The sequence below is a fragment of the Convolutriloba macropyga genome, chromosome 11, assembly GCF_964194025.1.
Source record: "Convolutriloba macropyga chromosome 11, txConMacr16.3, whole genome shotgun sequence".
Classification (NCBI taxonomy): Eukaryota; Metazoa; Xenacoelomorpha; order Acoela; family Convolutidae; genus Convolutriloba; species Convolutriloba macropyga.
The window spans coordinates 42,486,818-42,505,661 of NC_134478.1; the positions used below are offsets into that span (position 1 = coordinate 42,486,818).

Here is an 18,844-nt window from a genome sequence, read left to right on the forward strand (position 1 = left end):
TCATATAATAGTAGATTGACACTTTGGGCAGATCGATTACTACCATTTGATTTTTCAATTGATCATCTCCCTGGCTCAAAAGTGAGATTGGTGGATTATATCTCTCGCGACCCGCAACAAAAAGTTGTTAATATATCTGCATATGACAAGCAATTTATAGTAACAAAATTGGATGTAATTAAACGCGGTGCGAAACGCTTATTATCAAGCACCAAAAATTACGTCGATTTCTTAGCGTGAAATCCGCTTACAGAAAGAGCCTCAAATAATCCAAATTCCTGTAACAAATTATGCAGTGAATTCGCACCGCAAAATCCAGAATATTCTACAATTACGAAAAATAATAACTCAATTAACGAATTAACACCGAATAACTTAAATTTCAATCACAAAATCGAGACAGCTGATATTCCTCACTCGCTTTTTTGCCTTGAATCGTTCTACCAAACAGTCGCTACCTGAATTAAACAGTTTCCAACGAATCGCAAAAAAATTCAATAAAGTCTACATGATTCTCAATCAAATTCCGACGATGAAACATTGATGAAAGTCAAACAATCGACGCCCTCCAGAGTACGATTTGCAGAAGCAGGACCGTCATCAGCCCAAACAGTACCCGCAACTCCAATCACATCTACCACTGATACGACAACAGTCACTTCGCCTTCAGTAGATGATCTATACTTGGACTCCTTCAATTTCACCCTCTCAAAGATCTTTTCTAGTTCCCTGATGGCTAGCCTTACAACAAAGGACGCGATTCTGAAAGAGATACGAGATTGCATCCTGACCAAAAATGAGGACCGATGCAAGCAGATATCAGCCTATATACATTCCTTCTGGAAAGACCTACATGTTAAGAACGGATGTGTCTGCATTGATGACAGGATTGACCTTCCCCATGCAATCAAAGACGCATACGTGGACGCCATCCATGCAACTCATCCTGGAACCTGGGGGATAACCGATATGGCAACTCACGCGTGGTGGCCATATATGCACAGGGACATAGCTACAAAAACTGCAAAATTCAAATTGATTTTGGAGGATCAGTTTATAATGAAAGAAGTCAAGAGTTTTACTTTCTTGCATGTATTGATCGATTTTCAAAATTTCCAACAGCAGAAGTATTTGATAGAGCTAATGCAGATAATATTTTGAAATTTCTTCAAGAATATGTTTTGCTGCACGGTATACCCCGTAAAATTAGATTGGATCAAGCTCGATGTCAAACGGGACAACAAGTTAAAACATTTTGTAGTCAAAATAACATACAGTTAATTGAAGCTCCAATACACAATCACAGAGCAATTGGCTTGGTTGAAAAGCTAATTCAAACAATCAAGAATCGCTTAGCTTGCATTAAAACGGCGGCGCAAAGTCAATTCAATGTGAAAGCATCAATAAATTCAATAATTTATCAGCTCCGAATAAGTCGTCAGAAGACTATTAATATATCACCATTTGAGGCACATTTTGGTAGAAAAGCGAATACTCCGTTAAGTAATATAACGACTAAACCAGACCCAAAAAGTCTAACCTAAAAAAATATTTAAAATAAATATTTAGATTTGGAGACTGTCCGATGGGAGGAACTCATTGCACATGAAAATTGGAATAATGAAGGACGCAGCGACATAGAAATTGAGATGAACAAAGACAGACTGAGCAAAGATGCGACAAAAAGAAGAAACGAGGACCCGAACAAGGAATCAAGAGTGATTCCCCACCCAGACGTAGGACAATCAGTACCCCGAAGAGAAGCTTCATTAGATGTAAAACTTGCGAAAAAGAGACCGCGCACAAAACGATCCAAGAAAAGTCTCGATGGCTTATACGACGTGTTAGCGCCTGCATCTTCGGTAATAAAAGCAAATACATTCACCTCAGTCATTAAAGAACCAGGAAAAAGAGATGTAACTATCAGAAATTCAAACTTAGCGAAATTTGGCACAAAAGCTGAACGTGGAACCGAACTACAGGTCTATGCAAATCGACGTCCAAAGATACCAATGGGAAAAACAACCGAGTAACTGATCAGCCATCACGCGAAAGAATCAAGGAAGAAGCTAGACGGAGGAAAACGTATGAAGCACAGAAAACTAGCCAGTGATGTCAGTACGGTTTCTTCAATACATTCTAATGCCACACGCGCTCTTCGGGTACGAATGCCCACTAAACCAAAAAGACCATTATCAACAGAACCGCCAAAACAACCCACCGGAATAAGTAGTGATTTGCGCTGCCAATGGAGATGCCAACTACTTCAATTGTTATAGCGCAGCCACCTAGCAGACCAAAACGTAAAGCCGCTACAAAAGCCTCTGTAGCATTAATTCCTTCAAAACGAAAACGTTCAACACTCTCGGTTACCGAATCAGATGAATCCGCCACATCAGTACAAACTTGCCCCTTACAACATCCAGTACTGGTGTAATTGGGAGAAACAAAAGAAGACAAATCCTCAAGCAACAACAAATCCAAAACAAATCGATAATTTCCGCCATAAAGACAGCCGCTGCCCAAACTCATCAAAACGAAACTGACTTTACAGTCGGCCCATGTTCACCAACACCATCGTATCCTTCTCAATTCTACGTCTCGCCCAATTATGAAGGACCAGAATTATCGATGACGGAGGGTGAGGCCGATAGATATTATGAAAATGATAGCGATTAAAAACATTTAAGCATAACTGTTGACATTTAAAACAATTCTGATTCAAAACGATATAGTATTAATTATTTAACCAGTACATATGATTATTAATTTTCTGATAAATAACTTTGTCAATTTCTTTCGTCAAGGGGGAAATGTGGTAAAATAGTACATATTAGTCTGGGGGCTATTGATTTGGTGCAGCTAATCAAGATCATTTTATGTTAAATTAATTTAGTTCATTTTCATTTACCCTTATTTCATTCATCATTTAGTTCTTGTTCTGATGATCAAATCTTATGTTTTCATACTTTTAAAATTTGTTTACATCCTGTGTATGATATCTTTTGTCTGTTCATGTTGTCTCGTGATTTTAAGTTGCCGCAATTGGAAATGTAGTATTGTGAACAAATTGTTGATCAGTTTAGTTAATCTTATTTTGGAATCATTCCTCTCACTTTTTCGATTCAATATATTTGTCTCTCTTAAACTAGATTTCGATCCGCCAAGAGTCTTAGTTTAGACTAGATAAAATTTAAACTTATTTCGCTAAGCGAAATACCCATTAAATTAAACAGTGCACTTTCGCTCCGCCAAATCTACCCATATTCTGTAACCAGAATATTAAATTCACAAGCAACAAAATTTAGTGTCGATCCGGTCCGCAAATTCACTAATAAATTGCCGTTGCGGATTGAGCAATTCGGCACCGCGAATCAACTCAATTCTACAGATTGTTAATATGTACGACATGGCGCAGTCAGCTCGAGAATAAAAAAAAACCGTTGTCGATAGAGCCATTTTGGGAACGGCCAACATCGGACCCACCAATCAGATGGGAGAAATGGCGGATTCAAGTAAAACTAGCGATTCTCGCGCGAGAGAATATCACAGTAGACACGCTGTTACAACCAAAACCAACGACAGTCCGATTGCCGGCCGTTATCCAAGTCAGTGTCGGTCACTCCTCTACGAAGAAGAGCAGCAATGCCTATTGCAAACGATGCTCTAGATCGTGAGAACCAAATCAAATTCGAGCATTTTTTGGGCAATAATTACAGAAATAATTTCATTTCATCTGCCTAGCTAATTACAGAGAAGCCATTTTCATTCAATTTTGTCAGCTAATAGAAAATGGCAGCCTTCAACATGTTATTTTGTCTCACCCAATGCGCGGGTAGCTCAGATTGCATAATTCGTCGAAGAGAATTGAACAAATAAGGCAGTTCTTAAAGAAAGAAAGAGCATTGAAGAATGCGTTTCAAATCAACATTTTGAATCATTGCAATCAGAATGAACTGCCAACAGGCAGAGAGATGATTAACTATGATTAAAAAACGGCCAATTCGCGAAGTTCTTCATTTAAAATAAGATTTTGGAGATCAGGGCTTTTGATAAGCTTTAAGGAAACTGATCTACAATCAAATTTTCATTTTTTAAAAAAATCACAGCGCTTATTATCCCGGGCCGAGGAATTTGGCCAAATTTATGTAAGATCAGCGGCAACTAGCGTTGACAAGTCGGAAAATTCACCGCAATTTTCTTACATAATTTTGCGTTGAATGCGTTGAATTTAAAGGCGAAAATTCAACGCATTCAACGCAAAATTATGTAAGAAATGACGATGAATTTGTCAACGCTAGTTGCCGCTGATGTTACAAATTTAGCGTTGAATTTAGCGTAGATCTTACATATTTAGCGTAGAATTTAGCGTAGATCTTACATATTTAGCGTTGAATTTAGCGTAGATCTTACATATTCAGCGTAGAATTTAGCGTAGATCTTACATAATTAGCGTTGAATTTAGCGTAGATCTTACATAATTTTGCGTTGAATTTAGCGTTGATCTTACAAAAAAGCAACGCGTAGAACTCTGGGTATGGGACTCGAACCACTGACCTCCTGTTTACTTGTCGCCCCTTCTACCATTGCGCCACTTTAACTTGGTTTCCTTAAGAGCCGCAATCCTTATAAAACTTAGATCTTACATATTTTGCGTTGAATTTAGCGTAGATCTTACATATTTTGCGTTGACTTTAGCGTAGATCTTACATATTTTGCATTGAACTTAGCATAGAACTTGCATATATTTCGTTGAATTTAGCCTAGATCTTAAATATTTTTCGTTGAATTTAGCCGAGCTCTTACATAATGTCAACGTGTTCAACGCATTTATCGTGTGAGAAGTACTGGGAAAAATTTAAAAATTTTTTTAAGTTTTGAAAAAAAATTGAATTCCTAAAATGGTCTGAAATGGTTTTTGCACCGTAGGAGAGCAAATGGCTATTTTTTGCTGACTTCATTTTTCTCAATTGTGCAGTATAGGGGTCGAAACAGTAAAAAAAATTAATTTATCCAAAAAAATTTGAAAAATTTGAAATCATCAAATGGTCTGAATTGAATTTTGCACTATAAAAGAGCACTAAAAAAGTATTTTTCTGACTTGTTACTCATCTTTGGAGTATAGGGTTCGAAAGAGTGAAAAAAAAATTTTCGAAAAAACTTGAAAAATATTTGAAATCGTTAAATGGTCTGAAACGGATTTTGCACTATAAAAGAGCACTAAAAAGTGATTTTTCTCACCTGTGCAGTATAAGGTCGAAACAGTTAAAAAATTAACTTTTTGAATAAACTTGAGAAATTTGAAATCGTAAAATGGACTCAATTGGATTTTGCACTATAAAATAGCACTAAAAAAGATTTTTCTCTGACTTCACGTTTCTTACCGTTGCAGCATAGGGGTCAAAAAACAGAGAGAAAATTGATTTTTCGAAAAAAAAACTTGGAAAAGTTTTGAAATCGAAAAAATGGTCTCAAATGGATTTTGCACTATAAAAGAGCACTAAAAATTGGTTTTTTGCTGACTTCGCTTTTCTCACCTGTGAAGTATAGGGGTCGAAACAGTGAAAAAATTGTTTTTGAAAAAAAACTTGAAAAACTTTTGAAATCAAAAAGTGGTCTGAACTGGAATTCAAAAAATTCAACCTTAAATTCAACGCTAAATATGTAAGATCTACGTTAAATTTCAACGCAAAATTATGTAAGATTGGCGTTGAATGCGTTGAGTATATGTAAGATCTACGCTAATTTCAACGCTAAATATGTAAGATCTACTCTAAAATTCAACGCAAAAAATGTAAGATTGGCGTTGAATGCGTTGAATTTATGTAAGATCTGCGCTAATTTCAACGCTAAATATGTAAGATCTACGCCAAAATTCAACGCTAAATTTGTAAGATTGGCGTTGAATGCGTTGAATTTGTGTAAGATCTACGCTAAATTCAACGCTAAATATGTAAGATCTACGCTAAAATTCAACGCTAAATATGTAAGATCAACGCCAAAATTTTACGCAAAATATGTAAGATTGGTGTTGAAAGCGTTATTTTTATGTAAGATGTACGCTAAATTCAACGCTAAATATGTAAGATCTACTCTAAAATTCAACGCTAAATATGTAAGATCTACGCCAAAATTCAACGCAAAAAATATAAGATTGGCGTTGAATGCGTTGAATTTATGTAAGATCTACGCTAATTTCAACGCTAAATATGTAAGATCTACGCCAAAATTCAACGCTAAATTTGTAAGATTGGCGTTGAATGCGTTGAATTTGTGTAAGATCTACGCTAAAATCAGCGCTAAATATGTAAGATCTACGCTAAAAATCAACGCTAAATAAGTAAGATCTGCGCAAAATTTCAATGCAAAATATGTAAAGTTGGCGTTGAATGCGTTGAATTTATGTAAGATCTACGCTAAATTCAAAGCTAAATATGTAAGATCTACGCTAAAATTCAACGCTAAATATGTAAGATCTACGCCAAAAATTCAACGCAAAATTATGTAAGATTGGCGTTGAATGTGTTGAATTTATGTAGGTTCGACGCTGAATTCAACGCTAAATATGTAAGATCTACACCAAATTTCAACGCTAAATTTGTAAGATTGGCGTTGAATGCGTTGAATTTGTGTAAGATCTACGCTAAAATCAACGCTAAATATGTAAGATCTACGCTAAAATTCAACGCTAAATATGTAAGATCTACGCCAAAATTCAACGCAAAATTATGTAAGATTGACGTTGAATGCGTTGAATTTATGTAAGTTGTACGCTAAATTCAACGCTAAATATGTAAGATCTACGCCAAAATTCAACGCTAAATTTGTAAGATTGGCGTTGAAAGCGTTGAATTTATGTAAGATCTACGCTAAATTCAACGCTAAATATGTAAGATCTATGCTAAAATTCAACGCTAAATATGTAAGATCTACGCCAAAATTACACGCAAATTTATGTAAGATTGGCGTTGAATGCGTTGAATTTATGTAAGATCTACGCTAAATTCAACGCTAAATATGTAGGATCTATGCTAAAATTCAACGCTAAATATGTAAGATCTACGCCAAAATTCAACGCAAATTTATGTAAGATTGGCGTTGAATGTGTTGAATTTATGTAGGTTCGACGCTGAATTCAACGCTAAATATGTAAGATCTACACCAAATTTCAACGCAAAAAATGTAAAATTGGCGTTGAATGCGTTGAATTTATGTAAGATCTACGCTAATTTCAACGCTAAATATGTAAGATCTACGCCAAAATTCAACGCTAAATTTGTAAGATTGGCGTTGAATGCGTTGAATTTGTGTAAGATCTACGCTAAATTCAACGCTAAATATGTAAGATCTACGCTAAAATTCAACGCTAAATATGTAAGATCTACGCCAAAATTCAACGCAAAATTATGTAAGATTGACGTTGAATGCGTTGAATTTATGTAAGATGTACGCTAAATTCAACGCTAAATATGCAAGATCTACGCCAAAATTCAACGCTAAATTTGTAAGATTGGCGTTGAATGCGTTGAATTTATGTAAGATCTACGCTAAATTCAACGCTAAATATGTAAGATCTATGCTAAAATTCAACGCTAAATATGTAAGATCTACGCCAAAATTCAACGCAAATTTATGTAAGATTGGCGTTGAATGCGTTGAATTTATGTAAGATGTACGCTAAATTCAACGCTAAATATGTAAGATCTACGCTAAAATTCAACGCTAAATATGTAAGATCTACGCCAAAATTCAACGCAAATTTATGTAAGATTGGCATTGAATGCGTTGAATTTATGTAAGATGTACGCTAAATTCAACGCTAAATATGTAAGATCTACGTTAAATTCAACGCTAAATATGTAAGATCTATGCTAAAATTCAACGCTAAATATTTAAGATTGGCGTTGAATGCGTTGAATTTGTGTAAGATCTACGCTAAATTCAACGCTAAATATGTAAGATCTACGCTAAAATTCAACGCTAAATATGTAAAATCTACGCCAAAATTCAACGCAAAATTATGTAAGATTGACGTTGAATGCGTTGAATTTATGTAAGATGTACGCTAAATTCAACGCTAAATATGTAAGATCTACGCCAAAATTCAACGCTAAATTTGTAAGATTGGCGTTGAATGCGTTGAATTTATGTAAGATCTACGCTAAATTCAACGCTAAATATGTAAGATCTATGCTAAAATTCAACGCTAAATATGTAATATCTACGCCAAAATTCAACGCAAATTTATGTAAGATTGGCGTTGAATGCGTTGAATTTATGTAAGATGTACGCTACATTCAACGCTAAATATGTAAGATCTACGCTAAAATTCAACGCTAAATATGTAAGATCTACGCCAAAATTCAACGCAAATTTATGTAAGATTGGCATTGAATGCGTTGAATTTATGTAAGATGTACGCTAAATTCAACGCTAAATATGTAAGATCTACGTTAAATTCAACGCTAAATATGTAAGATCTATGCTAAAATTCAACGCTAAATATTTAAGATTGGCGTTGAATGCGTTGAATTTGTGTAAGATCTACGCTAAATTCAACGCTAAATATGTAAGATCTACGCTAAAATTCAACGGTAAATATGTAAGATCTGCGCCAAAATTCAACGCAAAATTATGTAAGATTGACGTTGAATGCGTTGAATTTATGTAAGATGTACGCTAAATTCAACGCTAAATATGTAAGATCTACGCCAAAATTCAACGCTAAATTTGTAAGATTGGCGTTGAATGCGTTGAATTTATGTAAGATCTACGCTAAATTCAACGCTAAATATGTAAGATCTATGCTAAAATTCAACGCTAAATATGTAAGATCTACGCCAAAATTCAACGCAAATTTATGTAAGATTGGCGTTGAATGCGTTGAATTTATGTAAGATGTACGCTAAATATGTAAGATCTACGCTAAAATTCAACGCTAAATATGTAAGATCAACGCCAAAATTCAACGCAAAGTTATGTAAGATTGGCGTTGAATGTGTTGAATTTATGTAGGTTCGACGCTGAATTCAACGCTAAATATGTAAGATCTACACCAAATTTCAACGCAAAAAATGTAAGATTTTTGTTGAATGCGTTGAATTTATGTAAGATCTACGCTAATTTCAACGCTAAATATGTAAGATCTACGCCAAAATTCAACGCTAAATTTGGAAGATTGGCGTTGAATGCGTTGAATTTGTGTAAGATCTACGCTAAGTTCAACGCTAAATATGTAAGATCTACGCTAAAATTCAACGCTAAATATGTAAGATCTACGCCAAAATTCAACGCAAAATTATGTAAGATTGACGTTGAATGCGTTGAATTTATGTAAGATGTACGCTAAATTCAACGCTAAATATGTAAGATCTACGCCAAAATTCAACGCTAAATTTGTAAGATTGGCGTTGAATGCGTTGAATTTATGTAAGATCTACGCTAAATTCAACGCTAAATATGTAAGATCTATGCTAAAATTCAACGCTAAATATGTAAGATCTACGCCAAAATTCAACGCAAATTTATGTAAGATTGGCGTTGAATGCGTTGAATTTATGTAAGATGTACGCTAAATTCAACGCTAAATATCTAAGATCTACGCTAAAATTCAACGCTAAATATGTAAGATCTACGCCAAAATTCAACGCAAATTTATGTAAGATTGGCATTGAATGCGTTGAATTTATGTAAGATGTACGCTAAATTCAACGCTAAATATGTAAGATCTACGTTAAATTCAACGCTAAATATGTAAGATCTATGCTAAAATTCAACGCTAAATATGTAAGATCTACGCCAAAATTCAACGCAAATTTATGTAAGATTAGCGTTGAATGCGTTGAATTTATGTAAGATGTACGCTAAATTCAACGCTAAATATGTAAGATCTACGCCAAAATTCAACGCAAAATTATGTAAGATTGGCGTTTAATGCACTGAATTTATGTAAGATCTACGCTCAAGCGTAGATCTTACATAAATTCAACGCATTCAACGCCAATCTTACATATTTTTGCGTTTTTTAGCGTTGACACCTCGGCTCGGGATGGTATATAACTGCGGCAAACAGTATGCAAAATGGGTGAAACCTTTCGTATGATCTTTCGTCGATGCCATTACACTGTTCGTCATCAGACAATAACTGTGCTACTACACCTTTACCAATAAAGACAGATAGCAAGACTAGATGAAGAATTAGGCGCATCTTGTATTGTTTAATCGTTTTCAAACGAATAATTGCAAGTATTTTATCAATTGATTCTCTGTTGAACAAAGAAGGTTTTGAGTTTGTTATCAGACTATTTTTCTGTAACCTAGCTGCATTGGTGTTGGCCGTCGAAAAATTGTTTGATCCTCAGATTTAATGAAGTCAAAAAGACTGGTCAAACTTCTGGTGATTACAGTAAAACTCTCAAGTCTAAACAACTTACAAATTATCATTCGGGGTCAGTTCACCAACGCACATTCGTAACACTAAGAATCCCATGGCTTCGCTTCAAATTTTTTTGCCTACAATTTGAAAAATGTTCTTGTTATATCAAATTTAACAGACTGTTTAAACTCAGCAATATTTGAAAAAATCAAATAGTTCAGAAAAAACCGTAAATACAACCTTTTTCTATATACTTCTGTGAAATCTCATAGCATTTGTTTTCTTTGATTGTGAGTAATGTTATTACCAGAATTAATGTTCTACTGACATTGAAAAAAATAATCATAAACAAACTGTGTAAAAATGGACGAATCTGGTCTCAAAAACTTCGAAAATTATAACATGAAACTTCAGCAGAAAAACCCTTGTGGCTTCAAGGGCTGTGAAAACTCTTTAAAACGGACATAGAACGAAAAGGCACTTGAGTCAAATATTTTTCTAATGTCCAAAAAGCTTGAGCACTTTGCTCTTTCATGGGTAACTTATGAGAATAAAAAACCAAAGACCATTTCTCAAAGAACCCAAACAAGTCTACATAACCAACATAAGATCCGCAAATTAGTTTTAGAAATTGATAGATGTGTTATACAATGTGTTAAAGCGACCATCACGTTGGATGTTGTTAGGATACACATTAATTGATGCGCAAGTTTATTGCAGATTTACGTTTATCAAGTTGAAAATTAGAAATTATCATCTAGAATAACCTTGATTACGTAAGATAAGTTCTACGTTGTCACAGACCTGTTTGAGTTTGATACCAGTTGTTTTAATTTCTGTAAAGATTCTATTCTGTCTCTGTCAGCAGCTATTTACTGCAACCCGGATCTGAGTCTCATGAGATTTAACTAATGAATCATGGTAGTTCCATTATGATTTTTACTACGTCAGGAGTTCAAATCATGGCACTTATTAGAAATTTCGTTTAAAGGTTCATGATAAAATTCGGAAGTCTCTCTCTGAACTTAAAGATCCATTTTTCTTTAAAAACTCTGTATAGGGTGAGCTTTTATGCTGTTTTTAGTCTGCATATCATGAAAACTGGAATCAGATTGGATCAGCTTTGCAAAACCTATTTGTAATGGTTTTTGATGAAAAACGCGATAGGCAATATAATGATCAAAATAATTATTCACATTGAGTTATTAATACACTTTGAATTTATTATCTAAAAAATTGTTCCATTAACTTTTGAAAAAATTTTTGAGACTGTTTTCCAGTTTGTTTTAGATTTCTGCTGTTTGTTCCTGTTAATTCCTTCTAGTGCTCAGCAAGTGTCGAGAAAGCTATAACTCTTGCCTACTGAAGGTACTGTTTACCTGTTGCCTGAATTGGATTACCAGACAGCTGCTGTCAACTCATCTCGGTAAGGGAAAGCTGGCATCATCTTAAACTATGAAAGCTGATGGCATCAGCAGGTTCACAATTGCCGAACGACACCCAGGTTGGAAACAAACTGTCCAGCCAGCCAAAATTTACAAGCATCAACAGAGAAGCATGAAACTCACTAATAACAAAATTGAACGCGCAAGTTGAGTTGACAAAGAGATCTACAACAATATCAAAGATTAAATTGAAATTAAATAAGTTGATGCAACTGTAAATTGCTAATTGCAAACATGATATTGATAAGATAAGTTCTAGAAAAAACAGCAGGGCTGAAAAAAGCCAAAATTTGTAGCTCCATTCTCAATTTGTGTTGGTGAATTTAAACGAAAAAGTATTGAATATCTGTCATACGGAATCTCTGCCATAGAAACTCTGAGTTTAATTGGAGAGTTTGTTTGCGTCATTCATAGAGGCATCTCCCTAATTTCAACATTCATTTCGAAATTATCGATTTTTCTCTGAATTTGTTCTGAACATAATGCGGAAAACTTTTCATGAACAGCGTCTTTTCCGGAAAAGACCTGACTCTGAGAGTTAACTTTACAAACTTGAGCTATATATTATCCCGTGAATAACCTGTTTCATGACTGTAGTTCTCTTTTAAAATTAGATTGTTATGATTCAGTGCTAAAAAATAATGTGACTAAGGTACGGGAGCACTCTTTGATTGCAAAAACATAATAGGATATTGAGATATAGGGATGACTTTTGCTGCAGAGTTATGCAGAACGCGTCTTTGTATGGAGTCATTTTTGAACCATCAAAACCCTTCAATCCTTTTTGTGAGAAAACTGCCAACCATTCACTGTGGCACACTGTTTGGTTTTTTGGAAGTCTTCATGTCAACGCACTCACTAAATTTATCATCATTTTGGTAAATAAGGCCGCGAAACAATTTTGTTGGGTGAAAAAACACTGAATAGTATCCAAACAAAGCAATTCCTTGAAGATGTCTTGAATGGACTTCAAAATTTTATAAAAAATCGATCTACAAAATGTGTAGGAAACAACGCAAGGTCGATGCTATCTGTTGTGGTAAACAACCTTTTGACCTTCATATTGAGAGAGCTTCAAAACTTCAATTCAAGATGACTTCTTCAACAAATGCAACAATAAATTACCACGTGATTTGAACTAAGAAATCATAATTTCATCTGATTTTATCAACAACACTCGTTTCTTTTTGAGCTTGAGTTCTTCTTAAGCATAAAGCACTTAAAGTCTTTAGAGCGTTTAAAGCAAGTCTAATCAACAAAAATAAGTGTTGCGACGCAACATTTAAAGGTCCGACGAAAATAGGTTAAGGATAAAATAGTCAAAGCATTAAGCACCCAAAGCATTCACTCTCTCAAAAATTTGTTGATAACCTAAAAGGGGAAACTTAAAGGGAAATTGAAAAGCGGACCCCCCACTAGATACCATCATCCCCCACATGTTATTCAAGTTGATTAACTTGTATAACTAGGTTGATTAACCTAACCAAGGGACCCGGCAGAGGATATCTAGTGGGGTAACTGTATACTCAAGTTTCTGCATATTTTTTTTTTGGAAAACTTCAGGGGAGGTCAATCTCTCTCCCTAGTTCTCATCGAGAACTCGGTTTTTTTAGCTTACTGTGCCACCTGAAGTACTAAGAATAAGTTCGCGCGTTAAATTTGGCCGCACTTTTGTTGGGGGGATAGATACAACCCTATATTCACAACTTTTGCGCTGTTTTAACTTGTTTTCTGAGCTTTTAGTCACAAAAGATTTACAGCAACAGATAAAGACAAAGAACACAGCCAAAGAGTACAACTAAAGAACAGCATCAAGAACAAAGCAAAGAACAGCACATCAGAAACATGCAAGCAAATGCAGAGGAGTTGCAACAAAACTCTACAATGAAGCAGACGGCGTAATGAACAAACCGTTCACACTTCTCAATGAAATCGATCTTATCCGACTGCAGCAGATAGTTGAATTATTGAAGAAGAAGCAAGCCTTCCTATCGGAGCAGAACCAAAAGATTCAGTCCCTTTTTGATGATCCCGACAACTTGGACGATGAAATTGTTGAGACAGAGGAGTATGACGACAAGATATGCCAAAACATTGACTATGTTCATCGGTTTGTTAAGCGAAAGACAAGACATTCGTCACAAGAGAGCTCATTTGCACTCGGAAGCACCACGATTTCGAGAAATATACAGAACATCAATCTACCGAAGCTCGACTTGCGCAGTTTTTCCGGAAACTACTTGGACTGGATCTCGTTTTTCGATCGCTTCAAGGGAGTTGTAATAGATAACGATCAGTTGACAAACAGTTTGAGATTGCGGTACCTGAAGTCAGCAGTGGAAGGAGAAGCTTCGAAGATGTTAACTTCAATCACAGTCACCGACGACAACTTCGATGTTGCAATGGAAATTTCGCACAATCAATACGACAACAAAAGATTGATACTTCGAGCCCATATCCATGGAATTGTCTCCTATCGACCAGTTTCAAGCGAAAACACGCGGGAATTACGAAAACTTGTCGACACAATGGAGGAGAACAGACTTTCTCTCCGGAACATGGGACAACCAGTTGAGCATCAGGACCCCTTCTTTGTGTACTTGATCGCAGAAAAACTGCCCACCGAAACACGAAAGTTCTGGGAGCTTTCTTCAAAGGGGAAAGAAATACAGACATATCAGGAAATAAAGACTTTCCTGGAGGAACGTGTTCAAGCCTTGGAGTCAGCAGCACCAAGCAACAGTTCATCAAATAACGAAAAACGATCGCAATCGCAACAAAATCAAGCACAGAGACAACTTCACACTCATGTCACGACAACGAATCAGCAAAGTGAATGTTGTGAAGAGGAACACCGAATTTTCAAATGTGGGAAGTTCAAAGGTTTAGGTGTCAAGGAGCGAGCCCAGCTGATCAAATTCAAAGGACTTTGTTTCAATTGTCTGCGACAAGCAAAGAACTGCGAAGGTTCTTCATGCCGCCAATGTGGACGAAAGCATCACACCTTGTTGCATCGAGAAGCTGCGCATCAAGTCAACAATCAAGTGAAAACTTTGTTTGGAAACAGCCGCAATGCCAACGCAGGGAAACAGGAAAAGGTTACATCTGGAGCTTCAAGCAGTAATTCAGAACAAATAACTATTGATCAAAAGATAACAGCAGCCCTCACCCATGAAGACAAGACACAGGAAATTTTTCTCCAGACAGCAATTGTTCCTGTTAATGTCCAAGGAGAAATAGTATATTTGCGAGCAATTCTGGACTCTGCATCTCAGAATAAACTTGTGACTGAGGCTGCAGTACAAAGACTTCAGCTAAAGAGAAAGAGGAACAATACTCGTGTTTTTGGACTCGGAGGAAATGAAGTCTCAACTAATCGCGGATTTGTTGACCTTTGCCTTCAACCAAAAAAAAGCACAAATTATCATTGACGCGTCAGTTTTAACGAAAATGACTAACGATTTGCCTTCTCGGTACATAAACACAGACAATTGGGAGACAAAAAAGGAACTACAGTTGGCTGATCCCGACTTTAACAAGCCCGCGCAAATTGATCTAAACATTGGAGCTGGACACTACGAGGACTTGATGGTGGGGAACAACCGACTGAAAGAACCAAACATCCCCGTTACTTATCGACTCTCAGTATTCGGTTGGTTATTAATCGGACGTAAAAACGTGCAAACTTCCAATTCTTCCAGTTTGCAAACCTACTTTGTGTCATCATTTGACGACAGTTTACAGCGATTTTGTGGGATCGAGGAAGTGCCTCCAACTAAACATCTGACCGACGAAGAAAGAAGCTGTGAGGAGCACTTCAAGTCAACCAAACGAAGAAGCCCTGAAGGAAGGTTCATCGTAAAACTGCCGTTAAAGAAGGAAATTGGAGAACTGGGGGATTCACAGCAGCAAGCACGACGAAGACTTAGAAGTCTCCTTCATAGGCTTCAAAAACAGCCTGATCTGTACAGACGATACAACGAGTTCGTCAATGAGTTCATTAAACTAGGACACATGGAAGAAGTACCCGCAAAGGGGATGCTACTGCCCACAGAGAAAACCTATTATCTCAGCCATCACTGTGTGTTCAAAGACTCAAGTACAACTACGAAACTGCGTGTAGTCTTTGATGGTTCAGCGAAGACTACCAGTGGAATTTCTTTGAACGATAGACTGATGGTGGGAACCAAGATCCAGAAAGATCTATTCCGCATCCTGATCCGTTTTCGTATGTATCCTGTAGCCCTTTCAGCAGACATTGCAAAAATGTACATACAAGTGCAACTAGACTCCGAAGATAAAGACTATCATCGACTACTTTGGAAGGAACCAAACTCAACAGATTTAAAGACATTTAGGATGACACGTGTCACGTACGGAATTGCATCATCAGCGTTCCATTCTATTCGTCCATTACAGGTTTTAGCGGAAGATGTTACAGACAAAAATGTACAGCTAGGAATCACGACAGACATGTACGTCGACGACTTTTTGACAGGAGCAGCCGATCTGGAAAGGGAAATGTATCTGCAGGACTCAATCATAGCAGTTCTTTCAAAGGCAGGATTAGAGATTCGCAAATGGACTTCAAGTAACCCAGAACTTGTTGAAAGATTACCTGCAAACTTTCGAGAAACTACCGACAAGATGACAATTAAAAGCGACGACTACAGTTTGAAAACTTTAGGGGTTAAGTGGCACCCAAATCCAGACCACTTCAGTTTCATAGCAAAACTAGACAAAAAGACACCATCTACAAAACAAGAAATACTGTCGCAAGTTACCCGGATCTTCGATCCTTTGGGATGGCTTTCACCTACAACCATACAGTTCAAGTCTTTTGTACAACTGCTTCGGATGGACCGACTTGGATGGGACGAAGCTTTGTCGAAAGGCCTTCAGCAACAGTACAGCCGACTCAGAGTTCAACTGAGGGAATTGGAAACTATTACACTGCCCAGGAAGGTAGTTTCAATCTCAACAACATCATCGGACATTGAACTTTACGTCTTCTGTGATGCATCAACTACAGCCTACGCCGCAGTTGTGTATATACGACAATCTTTCGACGGATCGGTTCACACAAGGATGTTGACAGCAAAGACCAGAGTTGCACCAATAAGGAGCTTGTGCGTTCCACGGTTGGAACTTTGTGCAGCAGCTCTTGGAGCAAATTTGGTGGAAGCGGTATCATCATCTTTGAGCGATCAACGTTTCCCGACAACAAAGGTGTACGCCTGGACAGATTCAACGGTAACACTTGCTTGGCTGCAAGACTTTCCAAGAAAGTGGCAGACATTCGTTGCCAACCGTGTTGCAAAATTTCAGAACATCATTCCATCCAGCAATTGGAATTTTGTGCCGACGGAGGAGAATCTTGCTGATTGCGCATCACGAAGGATCTCAGCCGCAAACCTAGCCAAACACAGCTTTTGGTGGAATGGACCCAACTGGCTGGAAAAAGGCAAAGATTATTAGCCGAAGTCAGAATCAATTGAGGAACATCAGCCCGCAGTGAACAACGAAGTGCAACGAGAGACACTGAAGCAAACAACAATGGTTGTTACTCAGGAGAACAACTCAATAGTTCAGCTATTTATTAGAATATCCTCGTTTAGAAAAATAGCTCGAATTTTTTGTTATGTCAAGAAATTCATTCAGAAGGCCAAACAACAAAGCCAGAAGACCATTGCCAGCAGAACAGATCCAACAAAATCAAAAAACAAATGCTACTCACAGAAGAGGAACCTATCATCAAAACGATGTCAACAGAAAATGTTGGAAGCTGCAACAGCATCTCAATTTCAATCACTTCAACTCAGCTCTTCAGATCTTTACCATGGACGCATTGCCATTTACAGCCTGATTCAAAAACTTTACTTGCAAGAGTTGGATGCCATTGTTAGCCAATCATCTTCTTTAATGATAGAAGGGAAAAGCAACAACAATTCGGACAATTCGTTTTGTCATAAACACCTTGGTAAAGTTGAGGTAGGTAATGTTGGTGAGGTTAAGGTTGGTAAGGTTGAGGTTGGTAAGGTTAAAGTAGGTAAAGTTGGTCAAGGTGAGGTAAGTGAGGTTGGTAAGGTTGAGGTAGGTAAGGCTGGTAAGGTTGAGGTAGGCAAGATTGGTAAGGTTGAAGTATGTTGAAGGTAAGTTTGGTACAGCTCAATTAGGTAATTTAGATAGACCAACAAGTTTCAACGAATTTGAGCAACAGGTAGGTACAAATGAAGAAGAATTGATCAACAGTACAACAAAACGAAGAAAAAAGCTCTTGCCAAAAAGAGGACGACTTTTCAGACTTTCTCCCTTCTACGACCCAGACAACAAAGTTGTTCGCGTGGGCGGACGACTAGCAAATTCGCCATACAACCTTGACAAAAAGTTTCCTTTTCTGATTCCCAAAAATTCGCCAATCACAGTGCTTCTGATGCGGGAAGCTCATGCAAGGAACTTACATGGAGGCCCACAATTAACATTATTTTATCTTCGACAAACAATTTAGATACCCGGAGGACTATCAGCTGATAAAAAAATCATTTACAACTGCAAGCCCTGCATTCGCCACGACGCCAGGATTTTCAGCCGCAAATGGGAGATCTGCCAACAGAACGGGTTGTTTCATCACTTGTTTTCACCCGCACTGGTTTGGACTACTGTGGACCTTTCAGCACAAAAAACAGCAGCGGAAAAGTGCAGAAGACGTATGTTGTCCTTTTTGTATGTTTCAGCACAAAGGCCGTTCATATGGAAACAGTGACAACGTTGACTAAAGAGGACTGTCTGGACGCCGTAAAACGTTTCAAAGCATGACGTGGATTGCCCGAAAATATTTATAGTGACAACTCAAGGGCTTTCATTGGAACTCGGGGAGAAATTGAGTTACGGAAAGTATTAAGGGATAGGGAATTCAAGGAACTGGTAGATGCCTTCACTCACTACAGGACATCAGAAAAACTGGTTGACAATTCATCCACGGACGCCTCACTTCGGAGGTCTCTGGGAAGCCGCGATAAAATCC

General features: G+C 37.0%; 2 protein-coding genes across 2 annotated transcripts in view; one reads left to right on the forward strand and one right to left on the reverse strand.

The window, feature by feature from the left end:
* The window catches only part of LOC142349695 (uncharacterized), a 47,847-nt gene extending 37,559 nt beyond the window's left edge, over positions 1 to 10,288 (reverse strand). Inside the window, exon 1 of the mRNA XM_075401424.1 lies at positions 10,092 to 10,288. Within this exon, the coding sequence (XP_075257539.1) occupies positions 10,092 to 10,207 (116 nt within the window). The 5' untranslated portion in view covers positions 10,208 to 10,288. The remainder of the gene's footprint in view (positions 1 to 10,091) is intronic.
* Positions 1 to 18,844, forward strand: part of LOC142349136 (cysteine-rich venom protein-like) — a 319,707-nt gene that overhangs the window by 54,231 nt on the left and 246,632 nt on the right. The window lies entirely within an intron of this gene.